The sequence below is a fragment of the Leiobunum rupestre genome, chromosome 6 (genome assembly GCF_980474605.1).
Source record: "Leiobunum rupestre chromosome 6, qqLeiRupe1.1.hap1, whole genome shotgun sequence".
Classification (NCBI taxonomy): domain Eukaryota; kingdom Metazoa; phylum Arthropoda; class Arachnida; order Opiliones; family Sclerosomatidae; genus Leiobunum; species Leiobunum rupestre.
This window is the reverse complement of record NC_143389.1, coordinates 67,680,513-67,700,805: the sequence shown is the minus strand read 5'-3', so window position 1 is coordinate 67,700,805 and position 20,293 is coordinate 67,680,513. Positions and strand designations below refer to the sequence as shown.

The 20,293-nt window shown below is 39.4% G+C and overlaps 2 protein-coding genes across 4 annotated transcripts in view; one reads left to right on the top strand and one right to left on the bottom strand.

The window, feature by feature from the left end:
• The window catches only part of LOC149943254 (choline/ethanolamine transporter flvcr2a-like), a 103,600-nt gene extending 95,239 nt beyond the window's left edge, over positions 1-8,361 (top strand). For all 3 annotated transcript variants that reach the window (XM_090178822.1, XM_090178823.1, XM_090178824.1), the window contains one exon: positions 8,258-8,361. In XM_090178822.1, the coding sequence (XP_090034948.1) occupies positions 8,258-8,322 (65 nt within the window). In that variant the 3' untranslated portion in view covers positions 8,323-8,361. The remainder of the gene's footprint in view (positions 1-8,257) is intronic.
• Positions 8,362-11,153: 2,792 nt separating this feature from the next.
• On the bottom strand, positions 11,154-16,487 carry LOC149943253 (uncharacterized). The gene is made up of 4 exons (XM_090179601.1): positions 16,014-16,487; positions 15,379-15,870; positions 13,111-14,196; positions 11,154-11,933 (listed from the first exon to the last, which is right to left on the bottom strand). The coding sequence occupies exons 1-4, from the start codon at positions 16,485-16,487 to the stop codon at positions 11,154-11,156; spliced, it is 2,832 nt and encodes a 943-aa protein (XP_090035727.1).
• Between the last annotated feature and the right edge of the window lie 3,806 nt (positions 16,488-20,293).

Below are 20,293 nucleotides of genomic sequence, written 5' to 3'. Positions count from 1 at the left end.
CGAAAAATAATATGGTAAAGAATACGGGCGAAAAGCGAAACTCGCTCACTTTCAATGCGCGAAAGAATACCGAAAAATAATATGGTAAAGAATACGGGCGAAAAGCGAAACTCGCTCACTTTCAATGCGCGAAAGAATACCGAAAAATAATATGGTAAAGAATACGGGTGAAAAGCGAAACTCGCTCACTTTCAATGCGCGAAAGAATACCGAAAAATAATATGGTAAAGAATACGGGCGAAAAGCGAAACTCGCTCACTTTCAATGCGCGAAAGAATACCGAAAAATAATATGGTAAAGAATACGGGCGAAAAGCGAAACTCGCTCACTTTCAATGCGCGAAAGAATACCGAAAAATAATATGGTAAAGAATACGGGCGAAAAGCGAAACTCGCTCACTTTCAATGCGCGAAAGAATACCGAAAAATAATATGGTAAAGAATACGGGTGAAAAGCGAAACTCGCTCACTTTCAATGCGCGAAAGAATACCGAAAAATAATATGGTAAAGAATACGGGCGAAAAGCGAAACTCGCTCACTTTCAATGCGCGAAAGAATACCGAAAAATAATATGGTAAAGAATACGGGCGAAAAGCGAAACTCGCTCACTTTCAATGCGCGAAAGAATACCGAAAAATAATATGGTAAAGAATACGGGCGAAAAGCGAAACTCGCTCACTTTCAATGCGCGAAAGAATACCGAAAAATAATATGGTAAAGAATACGGGTGAAAAGCGAAACTCGCTCACTTTCAATGCGCGAAAGAATACCGAAAAATAATATGGTAAAGAATACGGGCGAAAAGCGAAACTCGCTCACTTTCAATGCGCGAAAGAATACCGAAAAATAATATGGTAAAGAATACGGGCGAAAAGCGAAACTCGCTCACTTTCAATGCGCGAAAGAATACCGAAAAATAATATGGTAAAGAATACGGGTGAAAAGCGAAACTCGCTCACTTTCAATGCGCGAAAGAATACCGAAAAATAATATGGTAAAGAATACGGGCGAAAAGCGAAACTCGCTCACTTTCAATGCGCGAAAGAATACCGAAAAATAATATGGTAAAGAATACGGGTGAAAAGCGAAACTCGCTCACTTTCAATGCGCGAAAGAATACCGAAAAATAATATGGTAAAGAATACGGGCGAAAAGCGAAACTCGCTCACTTTCAATGCGCAAAAGAATACCGAAAAATAATATGGTAAAGAATACGGGTGAAAAGCGAAACTCGCTCACTTTCAATGCGCGAAAGAATACCGAAAAATAATATGGTAAAGAATACGGGCGAAAAGCGAAACTCGCTCACTTTCAATGCGCGAAAGAATACCGAAAAATAATATGGTAAAGAATACGGGTGAAAAGCGAAACTCGCTCACTTTCAATGCGCGAAAGAATACCGAAAAATAATATGGTAAAGAATACGGGTGAAAAGCGAAACTCGCTCACTTTCAATGCGCGAAAGAATACCGAAAAATAATACGGTAAAGAATACGGGCGAAAAGCGAAACTCGCTCACTTTCAATGCGCGAAAGAATACCGAAAAATAATACGGTAAAGAATACGGGCGAAAAGCGAAACTCGCTCACTTTCAATGCGCGAAAGAATACCGAAAAATAATACGGTAAAGAATACGGGCGAAAAGCGAAACTCGCTCACTTTCAATGCGCGAAAGAATACCGAAAAATAATATGGTAAAGAATACGGGTGAAAAGCGAAACTCGCTCACTTTCAATGCGCGAAAGAATACCGAAAAATAATACGGTAAAGAATACGGGCGAAAAGCGAAACTCGCTCACTTTCAATGCGCGAAAGAATACCGAAAAATAATACGGTAAAGAATACGGGCGAAAAGCGAAACTCGCTCACTTTCAATGCGCGAAAGAATACCGAAAAATAATACGGTAAAGAATACGGGCGAAAAGCGAAACTCGTTCACTTTCAATGCGCGAAAGAATACCGAAAAATAATATGGTAAAGAATACGGGTGAAAAGCGAAACTCGCTCACTTTCAATGCGCGAAAGAATACCGAAAAATAATACGGTAAAGAATACGGGCGAAAAGCGAAACTCGCTCACTTTCAATGCGCGAAAGAATACCGAAAAATAATATGGTAAAGAATACGGGTGAAAAGCGAAACTCGCTCACTTTCAATGCGCGAAAGAATACCGAAAAATAATATGGTAAAGAATACGGGTGAAAAGCGAAACTCGCTCACTTTCAATGCGCGAAAGAATACCGAAAAATAATACGGTAAAGAATACGGGCGAAAAGCGAAACTCGCTCACTTTCAATGCGCGAAAGAATACCGAAAAATAATATGGTAAAGAATACGGGTGAAAAGCGAAACTCGCTCACTTTCAATGCGCGAAAGAATACCGAAAAATAATACGGTAAAGAATACGGGCGAAAAGCGAAACTCGCTCACTTTCAATGCGCGAAAGAATACCGAAAAATAATACGGTAAAGAATACGGGCGAAAAGCGAAACTCGCTCACTTTCAATGCGCGAAAGAATACCGAAAAATAATATGGTAAAGAATACGGGTGAAAAGCGAAACTCGCTCACTTTCAATGCGCGAAATAATACCGAAAAATAATACGGTAAAGAATACGGGCGAAAAGCGAAACTCGCTCACTTTCAATGCGCGAAAGAATACCGAAAAATAATATGGTAAAGAATACGGGTGAAAAGCGAAACTCGCTCACTTTCAATGCGCGAAAGAATACCGAAAAATAATACGGTAAAGAATACGGGCGAAAAGCGAAACTCGCTCACTTTCAATGCGCGAAAGAATACCGAAAAATAATACGGTAAAGAATACGGGTGAAAAGCGAAACTCGCTCACTTTCAATGAGCGAAAGAATACCGAAAAATAATATGGTAAAGAATACGGGTGAAAAGCGAAACTCGCTCACTTTCAATGCGCGAAAGAATACCGAAAAATAATACGGTAAAGAATACGGGCGAAAAGCGAAACTCGCTCACTTTCAATGCGCGAAAGAATACGGAAAAATAATACGGTAAAGAATACGGGCGAAAAGCGAAACTCGCTCACTTTCAATGCGCGAAAGAATACCGAAAAATAATACGGTAAAGAATACGGGCGAAAAGCGAAACTCGCTCACTTTCAATGCGCGAAAGAATACCGAAAAATAATACGGTAAAGAATACGGGCGAAAATCGAAACTCGCTCACTTTCAATGCGCGAAAGAATACCGAAAAATAATACGGTAAAGAATACGGGCGAAAAGCGAAACTCGCTCACTTTCAATGCGCGAAAGAATACCGAAAAATAATACGGTAAAGAATACGGGCGAAAAGCGAAACTCGCTCACTTTCAATGCGCGAAAGAATACCGAAAAATAATACGGTAAAGAATACGGGCGAAAAGCGAAACTCGCTCACTTTCAATGCGCGAAAGAATACCGAAAAATAATACGGTAAAGAATACGGGCGAAAAGCGAAACTCGCTCACTTTCAATGCGCGAAAGAATACCGAAAAATAATACGGTAAAGAATACGGGCGAAAAGCGAAACTCGCTCACTTTCAATGCGCGAAAGAATACGGAAAAATAATACGGTAAAGAATACGGGCGAAAAGCGAAACTCGCTCACTTTCAATGCGCGAAAGAATACGGAAAAAATAATACGGTAAAGAATACGGGCGAAAAGCGAAACTCGCTCACTTTCAATGCGCGAAAGAATACCGAAAAATAATATGGTAAAGAATACGGGTGAAAAGCGAAACTCGCTCACTTTCAATGCGCGAAAGAATACCGAAAAATAATATGGTAAAGAATACGGGCGAAAAGCGAAACTCGCTCACTTTCAATGCGCGAAAGAATACCGAAAAATAATATGGTAAAGAATACGGGCGAAAAGCGAAACTCGCTCACTTTCAATGCGCGAAAGAATACCGAAAAATAATACGGTAAAGAATACGGGCGAAAAGCGAAACTCGCTCACTTTCAATGCGCGAAAGAATACCGAAAAATAATACGGTAAAGAATACGGGCGAAAAGCGAAACTCGCTCACTTTCAATGCGCGAAAGAATACCGAAAAATAATATGGTAAAGAATACGGGTGAAAAGCGAAACTCGCTCACTTTCAATGCGCGAAAGAATACCGAAAAATAATACGGTAAAGAATACGGGCGAAAAGCGAAACTCGCTCACTTTCAATGCGCGAAAGAATACCGAAAAATAATACGGTAAAGAATACGGGCGAAAAGCGAAACTCGCTCACTTTCAATGCGCGAAAGAATACCGAAAAATAATACGGTAAAGAATACGGGCGAAAAGCGAAACTCGCTCACTTTCAATGCGCGAAAGAATACCGAAAAATAATACGGTAAAGAATACGGGCGAAAAGCGAAACTCGCTCACTTTCAATGCGCGAAAGAATACCGAAAAATAATACGGTAAAGAATACGGGCTAAAAGCGAAACTCGCTCACTTTCAATGCGCGAAAGAATACCGAAAAATAATACGGTAAAGAATACGGGCGAAAAGCAAAACTCGCTAACATTCAATGCGCGAAAGAATACGGAAAAATAATACGGTAAAAACATTTTTGGCCGGCCCGAGACTAATTAGCGGCTGCGGGAGGGCGAAAACGAAGAGGGACAACCGGGACGGGTTCAAGAGAGAGCGAGAGACCGAGAGCGAGGGGGGAGAAAACTGGGGTGCGGTCGTCTACCGCGAATTTCCCTCTCTCTTCTCCGTCTCGTTCCCTTTCTTCTCTCCCCCAAGTGCGACACACACACATACCCACACACACACACACACATAGCCAACTTTCCCATTGAAGTCACCACAGTGAGAGCTCCACTCACTCGCTTCGCTCGTTCGCTCCGCTCAATGAAACACTACAATTATGGCTGACTACAATTAATTCTAAAAAGTCCAAAAAACGGCACAATCTATTCTTAACAGTACAACGAAACAAAGTGGATATGAGCTCTCGAACTCGGGGGTCTATTTTAACCTTTCCTCGGACAATAGCGAGGGGTAGCACCTTTCTACGTTTAAACAGTTATTTCAGACTTGACCCTGGGTATTCTACAAGGGGGGGGGAACGAAATTTGGTACTTAACACTTGATTTTCTTCGTGGCTGCTCTTCGATTTACGGGATTCCGGGTTACGGGAGCTTCCGGGTTACGGATTACGCAAGACACACGCGCACGCGTTTTCTTGAAGGGGCTCGACGGGGGACTTCTTGTTACGCGATGACAGTTCCAAACTGTCCGTTCGTCTCGCTTACGGCACGGATGCCCGGATTACGGTGACTAACGAGCCGGATTTCGGTTGAGATGTCCGGATGACGACGACGAACTTCTTACAAGCGGCGTAGGTACTTCGGGTTTCGATCTAGAACTTCTGGTTAGGCGAGGGATCGGATCTCATATCGTCGGATGCTGACTCTCGGAATCATCGGAAGAGCGGTGATCATCGGTGAATTAACTCGTTCGAGGGGACTCATGAAACGGCTCTGGTTGACTGTCCGAAGATTTAGTTTCATCGGAATTAACTTTGGTGGTATAGAGGGGTCTGACGGTCGAGACCGTGCATAGATTTAGCGGACGGTCATTCCGGACTTGGGCTCCGGAAATTCATCTCGGGTCCAGGTAGAGTTCTCTCCTCGTGGCAATGGCAGACTTCTGTCCAGTTCTTTACAGTTCTCTACGTCTTCTCTACCCTTTTGGGGCTCTGTCACTTGGTTTTGTTCGGATTATTGGGGGGCGGGGTTGAACCAAAAAGCAACTGGTGACCTCCTATTTTACTTAGGTCATTGGTGTATTTATGACTCGTGTCTAGTCATGCGGTGGTGACGTTGTCCGATTTACGAATGATCGCTTGGGATTGCGGGGGGGGGGGGGTAATGCCAGAGAGTCTCGAGGTTCCCGATTTTCTGTCTACAACCGGAAACGTCCGGGCGCCCTCTTGACCCTGTGGCGACGGCCTTGGAAAACGACCGCTTTTGTTGGGTTATTGCTACCTGGTAGTTAATATGAAGCCTGTGGACTTGAAATGATTTCATGGGATCGCTGTAAGCTGAGGGAGCTTTACTGGTTTAGTTCGGAAAGTTTTAGGGAACATCTGGGCTGGGAAAGTTCGCTGAATGTATTGCACCATGGTCTTGTGACCGAGAGAAAAACACTTTAATTAGTGAGGGATTAATTTTAGTATTGCTGAAGGCAGGGATTAAGTTTATAATTTATTTTAAGAGAACGATTTAATTGATTAACTTAATTTTTATATATAAAGGAAAGTTTGACCAAATCCTATGAGCTATGTAAATTATACGGGATTCCTATGTACCAGTCATAAATTATTTAAGTTTTTAAGTTTAAGTTAATTTTAATTATTTCCAACTCGCGGGGGTAATTTTTATGTATTAGATCTTAAAATTATACGACGTTTGGTATATGGTACGTTACGAGGGGTCAAGAATATTAATTAAAATTGATTAAATTAATACTAAACATGTTCAAGACCAGATTAGTCTGACTCGGGGGTTTTGAGAATCGGTAGTCAGAGTGCGGAGGAAATGTAATAACAAAAGTAAATAACACACAGAAAAAATTAAAATATGTAAGTATGCGGGGGAAAATGAACCTGAAGGGTTACATATGGCAAACATTGACTCAGGTTTTCCTCCAAAGTTTCACCGAGGCTTAGCTTTTCAGAGATAGTTTGTATGTTTAAATTGTTAAAAATCTCACAGGCACTCGATAGCATCGCTTTCCAAATATCGGAGTTACATTCCTTTTCATTTTATATTTTTATTCTAGAAAGATTTATAATTGTAAAGCTTATTTTTAACAAAATAACGTGAACCGTCCGTGAGAAGTCATTTCGCGGCTATTCCGCTCTCGTAAACTATCTGGCGCTGAAATGACATAATTTCCGAATTCGTTCTTATTGGCTTAAAAAAGTAAATTACTCGTATGGCGCGAAAATAGGCTCCGCCCCACGTTCTCTCAGAGTATACCGTGGCTAATGATGTAGTTGGATCTTCATGACTTAAATAGATTCATGATGTGACATAATTACGAACAGTGTACCAGTTCCTAAACTAATAATTTCCCGAATTTTAATATCGAAATAGATTGCGAAGAAGGTTAGACTAGGATGGACGATGCACCCACTTTCTAGTTGGTTCTTTCGTGTTTTGTATTAAAGCTCTATCATTGCCACCTGTATTATGATAAGGCCCTTGTTATTAAAGATGGCAATTAAATTTATCCGATTCTTCGAAAAAATGACTTTACTAAAATTCTTAATATAGAAACAATTACGTCATCATAGAAACCATGTAGAAACATGGTAGAGTATTTTAATTAGACAACTTATACTCTACTTACAAGAGTTAGTGGAATTTAACCTAAATTATATATCCCTTGTAAAATATATTATTTGGTGATTTTCGAAATTCGATCCGATTGATGGTTCCCAAAAACCGACGTATTTGGTATTCGCCAAAACCTAAAAAACACTATTCGCACAGCCCTACATTCCTATCAAAAACGCATTTCGATTGACACGTTTTTGGTAATTACGGCACTTTTGGTTGTATCAAAGTTGAGCCCCCTGCTCATAATAGGTGATTATGAAAAAGAATTGCGCGCAGAGGCTCACGGGAGTTGGTTATTTTTTGACAAAGCGTCGGCTGCTTAAATTCGCCTGCACCTACCGAGGCCCCGATCGTCCGCGTTTAGTTAAAAGCACCAACCATGGATTGATTGTTTGAAAAGATAGTATTTTTCTAAAATTATTAAAAATACATAAAGTTAACAAATTTATTATATATTTTTTTTATTTCTTATAGTTCTAGACCAAGTATTGACAAAGAAACAAGCCCAATTTTAGTTGACATTGTAAAGGCTGTAAAATAAATGACCACACTCATAATAAGGATTTAAATCTAGATTAAACCTGAAAATGAATTAAAATCAATTTGGATAGAATTTTAAAATATTTCATTTAATAAATCAATTACCTTAATTTAACGACTTTGCAAACTTCTCTCAAAACGAAAAACGAAAAATCCTTTCGATTGAACAATGATGAAATTATAGAAATCTCTCTAACCCTTGCCCAACTAGCCAGACGAATTTACTAAAAGGGCCAATTTTGATACTTTCAACTTGGTAGTACTTAACCAAATCACGTGACCACCGATATTTTTCATAATCACCTATTACAAAAGCAATTCGACTGAATAATCTGATTGAATTTTCCGCTTTCAGCTTTGGTAAAGTCTGATCTTCGAAGAATTAGGGCTGCTGACAGCAATGGTGTTTTGAACAAATAAAATATAAATACAACGAAGTTTTATTTAATTTCATGCGTCTATATTTAAAATTATAAATAAAATTATTTTTAATGGTTCTCAATAAAACTAAGTTCTTAAAAAACGTTTTCCGACTGTTTTATTTTTTGTTAGGAGTGAATTCGTAGACATTTTAACTTTGAAATGTGCGCCACTAGCGATGGTAGCGACATCTGTTTACCGATGTATAAAAACAAATAAAAACGTTGGTTGAGAGACTACGCAGTAAGCAGTCTCGATATATTTTTGTAACTTTGTCATGTAATATTCTTTTATATCAATAAACCCATTTGTATTTTTAACCTTAAACGTCGAAATGATTATAAGCGCACCAAATATAACAGGTTATGGGCCTAATACGCCAGTTTCAGTGTGTAAATAAGACGAAATTACACGCTTCCACTGCGCTACGTAGAATAAGCGTAAATATTTTGACGTGACAAGGCTTACTAGGTAAGACAGAAAGTGAAGATAGAAGACAAAAATCAAAACATAGACACGTGCCCTAAGCCATAGGACGTGGATAAACTAATTGATAAAGAGAATCCGTAAAGCAAGCGTAAGACTTTCAAAAATCTTGTTTATCGAGGTTTATTCAAAATGGGTGATGAATATAAATTAGAAAAACTAAACTCGGAAAACTATCGGCATTGGTGCATGAGGGCACAAGGTCTATTAGATGTCAAAAACTGCTGGGCTGCGATAAATCCTGGTTACGGTGGAACACCGTCTGCTGCAGAAAGAGCGACAGATCATAAGGCCAAGTCAATCTTCTACATGATAGTGAACAATGAGAGTTTGGATGACATCGCCGATTGCGAAACATCGAAGGAAATATGGGATAAATTAAAAGATATTCACACCAAGTATGACACTTGGCACGGGTTGTTGATATTGAAGGATTTCGTGATGATGGAAAAGAAGCAATCTGAATCAGTAGGTGATTATCTAACGAGACGGAATAGTCTATACCATAAAGTGAAGGGTGCACGCTTTGAGTTTGAAGACAAGGTTTTAGCAGGGTTTGCTATTTTGGGACTTCCCCAAGAGTACGAATTTCTATCAAGAAGCCTTCGAATAGACAGAAATGATTTGAACATGGCGTCGCTGAAAGCCAAACTTTTGAAAGAAGAGAGGCGGTGACATTTTTCCAAAGAAAGCGAATATGAAAGGGAAAATAAAGCATTGACGACTCGGTCATTTTCTAGAGGAAGAAGTAGAGGCTTTAATCGAGGACGATATAGAGCAGCGGTTCCTAAAAGGTGTTCCGCGGAACCCTGGGTTTCCGTTCAAGGGTCACAGGGGTTCTGAGAGTTCGCAGCGGGGCTATCTTTGTTTGTGTCAAGGGTCTTATAAGATAAGTAAAAAAAATTAGTTGGGGTTCCGCAAAAATTAGGTGGATAATTTAGGGTTCCATAGCAAAACAAAATTGGGAACCGCTGATATATAGGAGGCTCTTCAAGAAGCAATACAGATGAGAAAGACACCTCCAGAGATAATGTAAAAGAGAAGAGTTACACGGTTGATTACTCAAAACGTCGCTGTTACACATGCTTAGAGTTCGGCCATATTGCTAAAGATTGCCCATACGATGAAACTGATCTGACGAGATCATCTGATATGAAGAAAAATGCAGACGAAAAGGTCACAGGAAAAACACACTCTGCCGCAAAAGTGAAAGTTAATACTCCGGCTACCAGAGCTGCGATACATCACGTGGCATTGAAAGCTACAAGACAGAAAAATAGGGAAACTAATTGTGATGACATATGGATAATGGACAGTGGGGCAACGAACCATATGACGTCCTACCGTGCTAAATTTGTTTCTTTTAATGACCTCGAAACTGACATTGAAGTAGCAGGTGGAGGACCTTTAAAAAGTACAGGAAAAGGAAGCGTTCGCATTGTACTAGACCAAGAATTAGGAGGTTGGATGTTAACCTTACGTGACACGCTATATGTACCGGATTTGGGAGGAAACCTATTATCCGCGTCACAAATCACGGAAAAAGGGCTCAATGTTTCACTTAGCAACCAAGAGGTTACAATCGCTAAAAATGGTGACGTCATCGCCACAGGAAAGAAAGAAGACAGCCTGTATTATTTCAGAGAAGAGAACAATACAAAGCCACGCAAAACATTGTTGACTAACGCTAAGCCAAAATCAGAAGACTTATGGCACAAACGGTTGGGTCATCTACATATGGCTGCGGTTCGAGAGCTTGGCACCAAAAACACAATATCTGTAGAAATTTGATGAACAGTGGAAGGAAGGCAACTGCGAAGTCTGTATGCTGGGTAAAATTAAAACAAAACCGTTTCCAAAACAAAGTCTAACGAGAGAGACGGAAGCTCTGAGACTTATTCTGTTCGTGCACAAATGAGTAAAACAATCAAACGCAACGTAATAAACGAACTGTCTTTAATTCACGAAAACCGTTACATCGAACTACGGTGACTCGCGCTATCAAAATTATATCTATCCTCGACCAAGTCTCTCCGAAAACTAAACTATTTTCGCCCTCTAGCGTCCAACTCACTATAACACTGACCCGTGGGAAATAACAATTCTACAGTTTCTCGTGAAAAAGAATGAAGGTCGAAGGGCAATACCAATACGCGATTATCGAGGCGGCTAGTTTCTTCTTTGATTGCTCAATGGTTTTACATATCCAAACTTTATATTTATATTTTTAGGGGTATATGATTCGCTTTTCAAATATTACTCGATACAGATATATTAGCCTAAACATTCCGGCCACCTTGAAATGAATATTTTAAAAATACAATTGTTATACACACAAATTTAAACTACTTAATCCAATGGGAGCGGACATAATTTGACAACTTTTCTGCTGTTTTCACTGTAGCAACCCGAACGCATTCATCGACACCCGGATGAATATCGACAATCCTAGCCAAATTGCATTTAGTAGGAACAACAACTTCGTCTTTCAGTAAAACTATATTCCCTACTTGAAGATTTTCGCGTGGTTGTGTCCATTTCGGTCTTTGTTGAAGACGCGTGAGGTATTCATTTTTCCAGCGTTTCCAAAAATGCTGAAATATTTTTTGGCCTAACTGCCAGCGTGATAGTCTGTTGACCTTTTCGGATGTCAAATCTTCTTCGGGAATCGCTGTTAATGTGTCTCCAATTAAAAAATGTCCCGGGGTCAGAGCTTGTAGGTCATCAGGATCTGAACTAAGAGCTGTCAGTGGCCTTGAATTCACACAGACTTCTATTTGGCAAAGTAAAGTTTCCATTTCTTCATAGGTAAGACTGTTTTGACCTATGACGCGTTTAAGGTGATGTTTCACCGATTTTACTTCGGCTTCCCAAATTCCTCCGAAATGGGGAGCGGCTGGTGGATTAAAATGCCAAGTTATGCTTTGGTCTGCTAACCATCTTGTGATTTGGTCATTGCTCGTGGTTGTCGTTAGGTGTTTTATGAACTCCTTCAATTTTCGGTTTGCTCCTACGAAATTGGTTCCGCAATCACTAAACATATCTGAAGGGCCCTGTCTGAAGGTTTTCCTCTCCTCGATACGAAACGTTTTAGCGCTGCTATGAACGCGTTGGTTGACATATCGCTAACCAATTCGAAATGCAAAGCTCGCGTTGTGAAACAAACAAAAACTGCGATGTATGCTTTGAACATTTTATTACCACCACCCTTGACAACCTTTAGTAACAATGGACCAGCGTAGTCCACCCCACACTTGAGGAAGACGCGAGAAGGGTTGACTCGCACTGAAGGTAAGTCGCCCATTATTTGTTGCACTGTGATGGCTTGGTGACGTACACATCTAATACATCACCGAATGTGATAGCGGATGGTACTACGAGCGCCTATAATCCAGTATCGTTTTTGCAAATTAGCGAGGATTAGCTGCGGTCCACCATGGAAATATTTCAGGTGCTCATGGATGATAACAAGCTCAGTGAGCTTGCTTTGTCTTGGTATGATAGCTGGATGAATTTGATCTATTGGCATCTTGGCATGACGTAAGCGACCACCTACTCTTAGTACATCATCGTCGTCAAGGTAATGACGAAGACATAAGATTTTGCTTTTCGAAGAAAGTGGTTTATCTTGACGAAGATTTTGTATTTCGATGGAGAAATATTCATCCAATGACGTAAGGCAAGATCATTTTCTACTTTTGTTAACGGTCCCTTACGTTTAGAAGTTCCATTTCTTGTATTGTGAACGAAGCGAAGGATGTACGCTGTTACGTGAATCAGAGTAGTTAAAGACAGGGTTGGCAAGAGCCAGCCAGACTGGATTAAACCACCCTGGTTTAAGCTGGATTTAACCACAAAAAATCCATGGTTAAAACCACTTTTTTTTACAAAAAAAAATGAGAAATTAATTAGAAACATTGACAAAACTTAACCTTCACTTTTTGTCGCAAGTAATGAGAGCTAACATATAAGCAAATTAATTTTGCGCGTGAAAATACGCTGCCATGTTAGGGTATAAAAGCGGGTAAATAAGTCTGCTATACCTCACAATGTAAAGGTACTGTCACGCGCAAAAACGTAATTTTTAAATCGGGAAATTTGAGCAATGAGGGCTTGATATAAGCAATTTGATCATTTTTTATTAATGGTTTTAACCGGTTTAAACCACCGGTTACAGGCGGATTTAACCATACTGGATTTTTCAATTTTTAAAAAAGCCGGTTTTTTGCCAACCCTGGTTAAAGAAGAATAGTTCGAGAGTAGGGCTGTGTCGATTTGACCGACTGCTGCGATTATTTGTACCCGCTTTTCTCCAGAAAGACAGTCATCGACGTCATCAGTAAGGTTATCCTTAGTTGGACAATACTGATCCAGATTTTGTGGTCCATTCCACCATAATGAGAAATCCCGTAACTGGCTAACATGAATACCTCTCGAGGCACAGTCAGCCGGGTTGTGGTTACCAGGTATATGATGCCAATACGCTGAAGGAAGAGTCTCCTGAATGATTGAAACTCTATTTGCGACGAATTTTTTCCACCGTGATGGAGATGATGCTATCCAAGCCAAAACTGTTGTTGAGTCCGACCAACAGTGGATTTCTGGTATATTCACCTTTAACGTCTCTAAGATTAACTGTATCAAATTAACAAGTAGGACAGCTGCACATAGTTCCAATCTGGCAATGGTAATTGGTTTCAATGGAGCAACTCTAGTTTTGCTGGCGATTAGTTGAGTTTTATCTTGACCGTTGATACTGGTGGTCTTCAAATTTCCGATGCATCGCAAAAACCTTGAATAGAAATAGCCTTTGAATAAGTTTGAGAGATATAGCGTTGAACGGAGAGATTCTATTTCCGGAAGTTCATCACGGAACTCTTGCCATTTCCGCCGTAGAGAAAAAGGTAACTCTTCATCCCATTGCTGCTTTTGTCGCCACATTTCTTGCATAAGTAATTTTGCTCTAATGATTATTGGCGCTAAAAGTCCGAGTGGGTCAAAGACTTTCGATATGTCTGACAGTATACTTCGTTTAGTAACTTTGAGTCTAGAACTTGGTGACGTCACAATGAATGTGAATTTATCGTATGCAGGATGCCAATACAGACCCAATGTCTTAATTAATTCGTCTTTGTCAATATTTAGTGACGCTTCGACCTCTCGATCTTCAGTGGGCACTGATTCCAATAGAACAGTCTCGTTTGAGGTCCATTTTCGTAATCGGAAACCTCCTTTACTAGTCGCTTGAATTAATTCTGATTCTAAAGCCAAGGATTGACTGATTGAATTATCACCAGACATGAGATCATCCATGTAAAAATCTCGAGTGATTGCTTCATAAGCCAATGGGAATTCTTCCTTCTCATCTTGTGCTAGTTGTTGAAGAACCTTGACAGCCAAGTACACACTAAAAACTTACTGTTGAAAAAACAGCAAATGCAGTTTATAATTTACAGCAAGGTGCAGTTGAAGTGGGTTAACAGCAGTTTGTCGTAAAATTTACAGCTTTCTGCTGTATTTTGAAGAAAACAGTAGCGACTGTAAAAATTCATATTCGTACTGTTTTTAAAATGACAGTTATATTAAAATTAACAATATGAAACCGTGGTTAACGTTTTACTTCAAAAATGCTTAAAATTAACCACACGTTGCTGTTTTTTCTGTTTTAAACGGCAAGCGCTAGTATATAAAACAACTAATTATTATTAAACATTTGTTTAAATCGCACAAGTTTCCTTTTAGTTTTAAATATAATAATATCCGATAAAAATATTTGTATACATTCTTTTGTATAAGTAGCACCCCACGCAAAATGCTATATTAATTACAACCGTTGTTCATCGTGTGCTTAATAATTTGAAACCAAGTTTATAGTTTACTTTCCTTTGGTTTTCCCTATAACTCTAAACTGCAAAAGCTCGATTAAATGTTTCTGTTGGTTTATGAAAATATTTGGTCAAAGTTTTTGTTATAATAAATTTAATAATTGATAAAAATTGTTACATATTTCTATCATGAACTGATTAATAAAATATTTGAAAAATATTTAATTAAACCAACGTGATAATGGTTTGATTCGTAAATTTTTTGATGTCATTTTAAGGTTGTGAATAGGTTCTATAGTAAATACGTTTGATAACTGAAACTACGGCAAGCACTGGAATTTTACAAACATTGGATTTTACTGTAAAAACTGCATGCATTTACCGTATTAAATACGTCTGGAATGAAGGTTAAATAAACAGCAATACTGTATTTTTAAACAGCAGAGTGTCCAGTAAATTTAACAGGAAGCATGACAATTCGAAGTTTCATTTCTATGTTAGGAAGCATGACAATAAAAAAAACAGTCAGAGTTGGTTGTGAAATTAACAGCATTCTACTGGCATCTATGCTGACCACAGTTTACTGTAAAATTTACAATAATATTTTTTATGTGTGTAAGGCGCTGAAGCAGTACCATATGTAACTGTCAACAACCTGTAATCTTGTATACGTTCGTTGATGTTGTTTCTCAAAACAATGCGTTGTAAGTCCGTGTCTTCACGATGTACTAGGACTTGCCTATACATTTTTTTCAAAATCTGCTGTCATGGCAATAAGGTTGAAACGAAAGCGAATTAACAACTTGATTAAGTCATCTTGTAACCTAGGGCCGACGATCATTATGTCGTTCAATGACAAGCCAGTAGACGTTTTGGCTGAGCCGTCGAAAACCACTCTCAACTTAGTAGTCGTGCTTGTTTCCTTGATCACGCCATGGTGAGGCAAGTAATAATTGGAAACCGAATGAGCATTGGTTAGTTCGCTTGGCTTAATCAGCTCCATATGTCCCAAAACCTCATAGTCCTTCATAAAGGTTCGATATTGGTCATATAGATCAGGATTAGATTGTTGACGTCGTTCATTTGCTAAGAAACGACGAACTGCTTGATCCCTTGAACTACCGAGTACTTGAGGTTCATGACTGAGTGGTAATCTAACTACGTATTTGCCAGAAGTATCGCGAGTATGAGTCTGGAAAAAGTGTTCTTCACATTGAGCTTCGGCAGACGTTAATTTCTTCTCAAAAGGTAGTTCTTCGATCTCTCAAAACTTTTGTAATTGGCTATCAAGGGTGCAGTGATGCACGTGTACATCCGATCTGCTGATAATCGAGTCTTGGGGCCCAGAAATAGCCCACCCAAAAACGGTATTAAATGCACCTGGGGTTCCTGTTGGTAAACATCTGTACCCAAGAGAATGTCCACTTCAGCTGGTGTGTGAAACTGTGGATCTGCTAGTTGTAATCCTAGAAGATGCGACCAGTTGGTAGGGTCGCACGCCATGCTTGGTAAATCTCCAGAAACACGTTTCAAGATCAATGCTTCGACCTTGAGTCTTACAGCCTTGTCGACACTAGATCGAATCTCTAAAGCCACGCTTCCACGTGAAGTTCCCAATCCAGAAGCTCCGATTCCACCGATTAATACATTAAAGTGCTTGCGCTTTAATTGAAGCCTTTGAGCGTAACGCTCGGTGATGAAGCTTGCTTGTGAAGCACTATCAAGTAGTGCTCGCGGCGGCTGAAGCTGTCCACTTGAATCGACAACCTGAATAAGAGCGGTTGCCAATAAAACTTGCGAGTGTTTGACTGATTTTCTTGCCATATTTGAGACAACTTCAGAACCTTCTCCCATCATTTAATGGGCTTTGCTTTCCTGATTATCTTGATGAAGGAGAGTATTGTGTTTAAACGTACATTTTTTGCAGTGGCCTGCTTTGCATTCTGTACCTAGATGACCACTTCGTAGGCAATTAAAACAAAGAATTCTTCTTGATAAGCATCCAACGCTCATAGCAAGGACTCTTTAGTAAGGTAGAACATCTATAGATCGAATGCCCTTCGTTGCATATAGCGCATTGTTCTCGTGTGGTTCCATGATGACTGGCTGTTGTCTGTTTGGGCTTAACAACGGACTTAGGTCTAGTAGACCATTGGCAGTTGAGCTGCAGCCAACGCTCTTGCACGTTGATCAAGGAATGTCGTCATATCGTCAAATGTGGGCTTAACGTTGCCTGGCAATGAGAGTTTCCCATTCGCGACGAGATGCTTGATCCAATTTTTCTTTAAAGAAATGCAGTAATATCGAATCCCAATATTGAACTGGCTCCTTGAGAACCTTCTGGGCTCGGATAGACTCCGCTGTGGTATCCATAAGACGTCGTAATGCTATAGCTGACTCATGAGTAACGCTTTGTTGATAAAAAAGTCGCTTGATGTGCGCGTCTATTATTTCATTAGGGTTATTGTATCTTTTTGTCAATAGGTCCCACGCTTCGGGATAATTACCATCGGTAACTGGAATAGCTTTGATCAGAATCGCTGCTTCGTTTTTCAAGGACGCCTTGAGATATTGGAATTTCTGAGCGCCGCTTAGTGAGTTATTGTTGTGAATCATGGCCGAAAATAGATCATGAAATGTAAACCAGTCTACATAATTTCCACCAAAAATGGGTAATTCTACCTTTGGCAATTTAATATCCGGACTAGGTGTTGAACTTAAGCCTTGAGAAGAGGATTGCTGCGCGGATATAACCGGAGGAACAGCAGCTGCTGTACTCTGTTGAATTTGGTAAACGATAGTAGCGTAATATAATTGTAAGTCTTCCAACCTATTAATTGCTAGATTGTGCTCCGTTTCATGATCATCATACTCATTAGGGTCACACGCTTGAGCTATATCTTCGAATAATTTAGTGTAACTAACAGTTAAATCTTCAATCTTACGTAAATACATATTTGCCGCTACAATGGATATGTTTTGATCGAGACTCGCTCTTTGTGATTCTAAACGTGTTATTTGACCCTTTAATGATGACCTCTTTGGTTTCAGAGAATCCATGTTGATTAATGAATCTTGTTAGTTGATGATCAAAACAGAAGTAATCCAAATGGTACAATTAATTCGATTAGTCCGAATGATGCCGAAGTTGACGTTAATCCGACGCGTAAAAATCTTCCTAAAGCTTGTTTTCCACTGGCGCGCGCGACGACGCGTTTCTCAGCTTTGAAACGTTCAAACGTTTTTACGCGCGTAAATAAAATAACATTATGACGCGAGCTAGTGGAAAACAAGCTTTAGACATTCCAAGTGTATACCTATATAGTTTCCTGGCGATATACATATAATTGAGGTTAAACTCCGCTAAGTAGAGTATAAGTTGTCTAATAGTAATTATAATCCTCTGCAATGGCTCTCTGACGACGTTATAGTTTTGCTATTTTGAAGTTTAGCTTCATTTTTCATTAATAGATGGCACCACGCTCTCCAGTAAAGTCGTTTTTTCGAAGAATCAGGTAGATTAATTGCCATCTCTAATAACAAGGGCCAAGTGGCGTAGACAAGGGTGGGTTTCCGGGTCCAGACCCCCCTTGGGTCTACCTTTGACTGCACTAAATTTCCACCCCCTTCTCGACCCCCATATTAACATTCACATACTACGATCCCCCCCTTGACGAATTTCTGGCTACGCCACTGCAAGGACCTTATCCTAATACAGGTGGCAATGATAGAGCCGACTGTTGCTTTAATTCTGCCGACCCCAAATCTCTTTTGGCAGACGTCGAAAAGCATAAAAGATGGAATATTGATCTCGCTAATTTTGGTGTTTTAGAATAGTTTTCAGTTAGAAGCTTTAATATCCGTCAACAAAATATGTGAAGGAATAGCAGACAGCTTTTGAATTTCAATGTTTTCCGGTTGAAACTTTTAGCTGTTGTGCAGAGATAATTTTGAACGAGCAGACAGCTTTTATATATTTCATTTAAAACTCTGTCAGAAGGCGGCGATACTTTTGACCTAAATTTTAACTACGCACGACGCCTATTGCAAGTCTGCCAGAGATAAAGGCCTGCGCCGATCTGATATGGGTCGGCGGCGGCGTTTGACCCAAAATATAGCGGCGGCGGCGGCTTACGCCGGCGTTTGTATAAATTTTAGAGCTATTTTTTATAGCGACCGTTTAAAAAACACGCGACCAGAAGGGCAAGGGCAAACAGTAGCGGCGCTAAGGGTGGGCTGAAGTGGGCTTTAGCCCCCCTGCATTTCTGAGAGGGGCCACATATTTATATTAAAAGGGCCACATATTTATATTTAAGAGGCCACATATTTGAAATTTCTTTGTGTTTTTATTGCCAAGTAAAGTTTTTCGGGGGGAAAAATCTTTAAAAATCAATTCGTTTACTCAAAAAGATAGTAGACCATAAACAGATAGATTCGCGAGGTGAAGGGAGCGGAAATGGAGAGAAAGTTTAATGAACAATTGAAAGAAAAGAAAGGAGCTTGAGGGAATTTCGGGAAATACCCCAGCGGGCATGCACGTCAATGCTCGGAATCCGACGCTCGGATACAAGCTCAGAAGGGGTCCAGTAAACGCGACGATAGCCAAAACAATAAAACTACCTTGCTCTTCTCGCTTCCTGGAAAATTCTGCGGTTTTTCGATTTCACCACTTTTGCGAAATATGGTCAATGCCAGGCTCGACCGCTAAGCTGCTTTTTTTTTAAACATTTCTTTCCATTTCGTCTTGAGCTCCAGAACGAGTCAGGTCTATTTTGAAAGTCTTCCTTGAATTTTAAGTCTTTAGTCTTTCTGTTCTATTATTTTGGCAAGAGCGGACTTCTACCTCCTCGAGGTTTAAAGAAGCCCTAATGCGCTTGTTTAAAATATAAACACTTAGCTGAATGACTAGTTGATAGTTTGATTTTATTTCAAATTATTTCAACAGCCTTTTAAAGGCTAATTAACTATTAATAGTTAATTTTTCCAAAAAGCATTTTTCAGGGCTAGCTAACTATTAGTAGATATATATTTTCCAAACCACCTTTGTCAAGGCAAATTACTATTATTAGTTATTTTTCTAATATCTTAGAAACTTAGTCTTTTTATTTACTAAGATAAATATTCCTCGAGAATTAGAAGGATTTTAGAGATACATTTTAGATAATTATATCCGGTAAATTTAACTATTTAAGTATTGACAAATTAAAAAAAATTGTAGAAATGAGTGGGAGAAAATTTCCGTCCGGAAGCCAAAGTCGCAAAAAGCGAAAAGCCAGTCAAGAATTTTTAAATTCTCAAAAAGGGGCTCTAAATAAGTACTTCAAAACATCAATTCCAGTCTTAGAACAAACTCAATTAAATGCAATTGCGAACAAACTTGACTTACCAACCACTACTGAATCTTTAAAAAATCAACTTTCCCACAACGAAAACAAATCGCTAGAATCCGAACCAAAACGAAATAGTACTGACAATAAAATAAGCTTATTGAAGGACGCTATAGGGGTTCATGTTGAAAGTAATCTTTCAACTAATAAATCGAACGATGTTATAAATAAACATTCTATGTTGCAAACTAGTCAAAATGTTTTCGATAAAGTTGTAGAAGGCATTGAAGAATCAGTTATTGATAATATCTTAATAGGAGCTCCTAGTGAAAG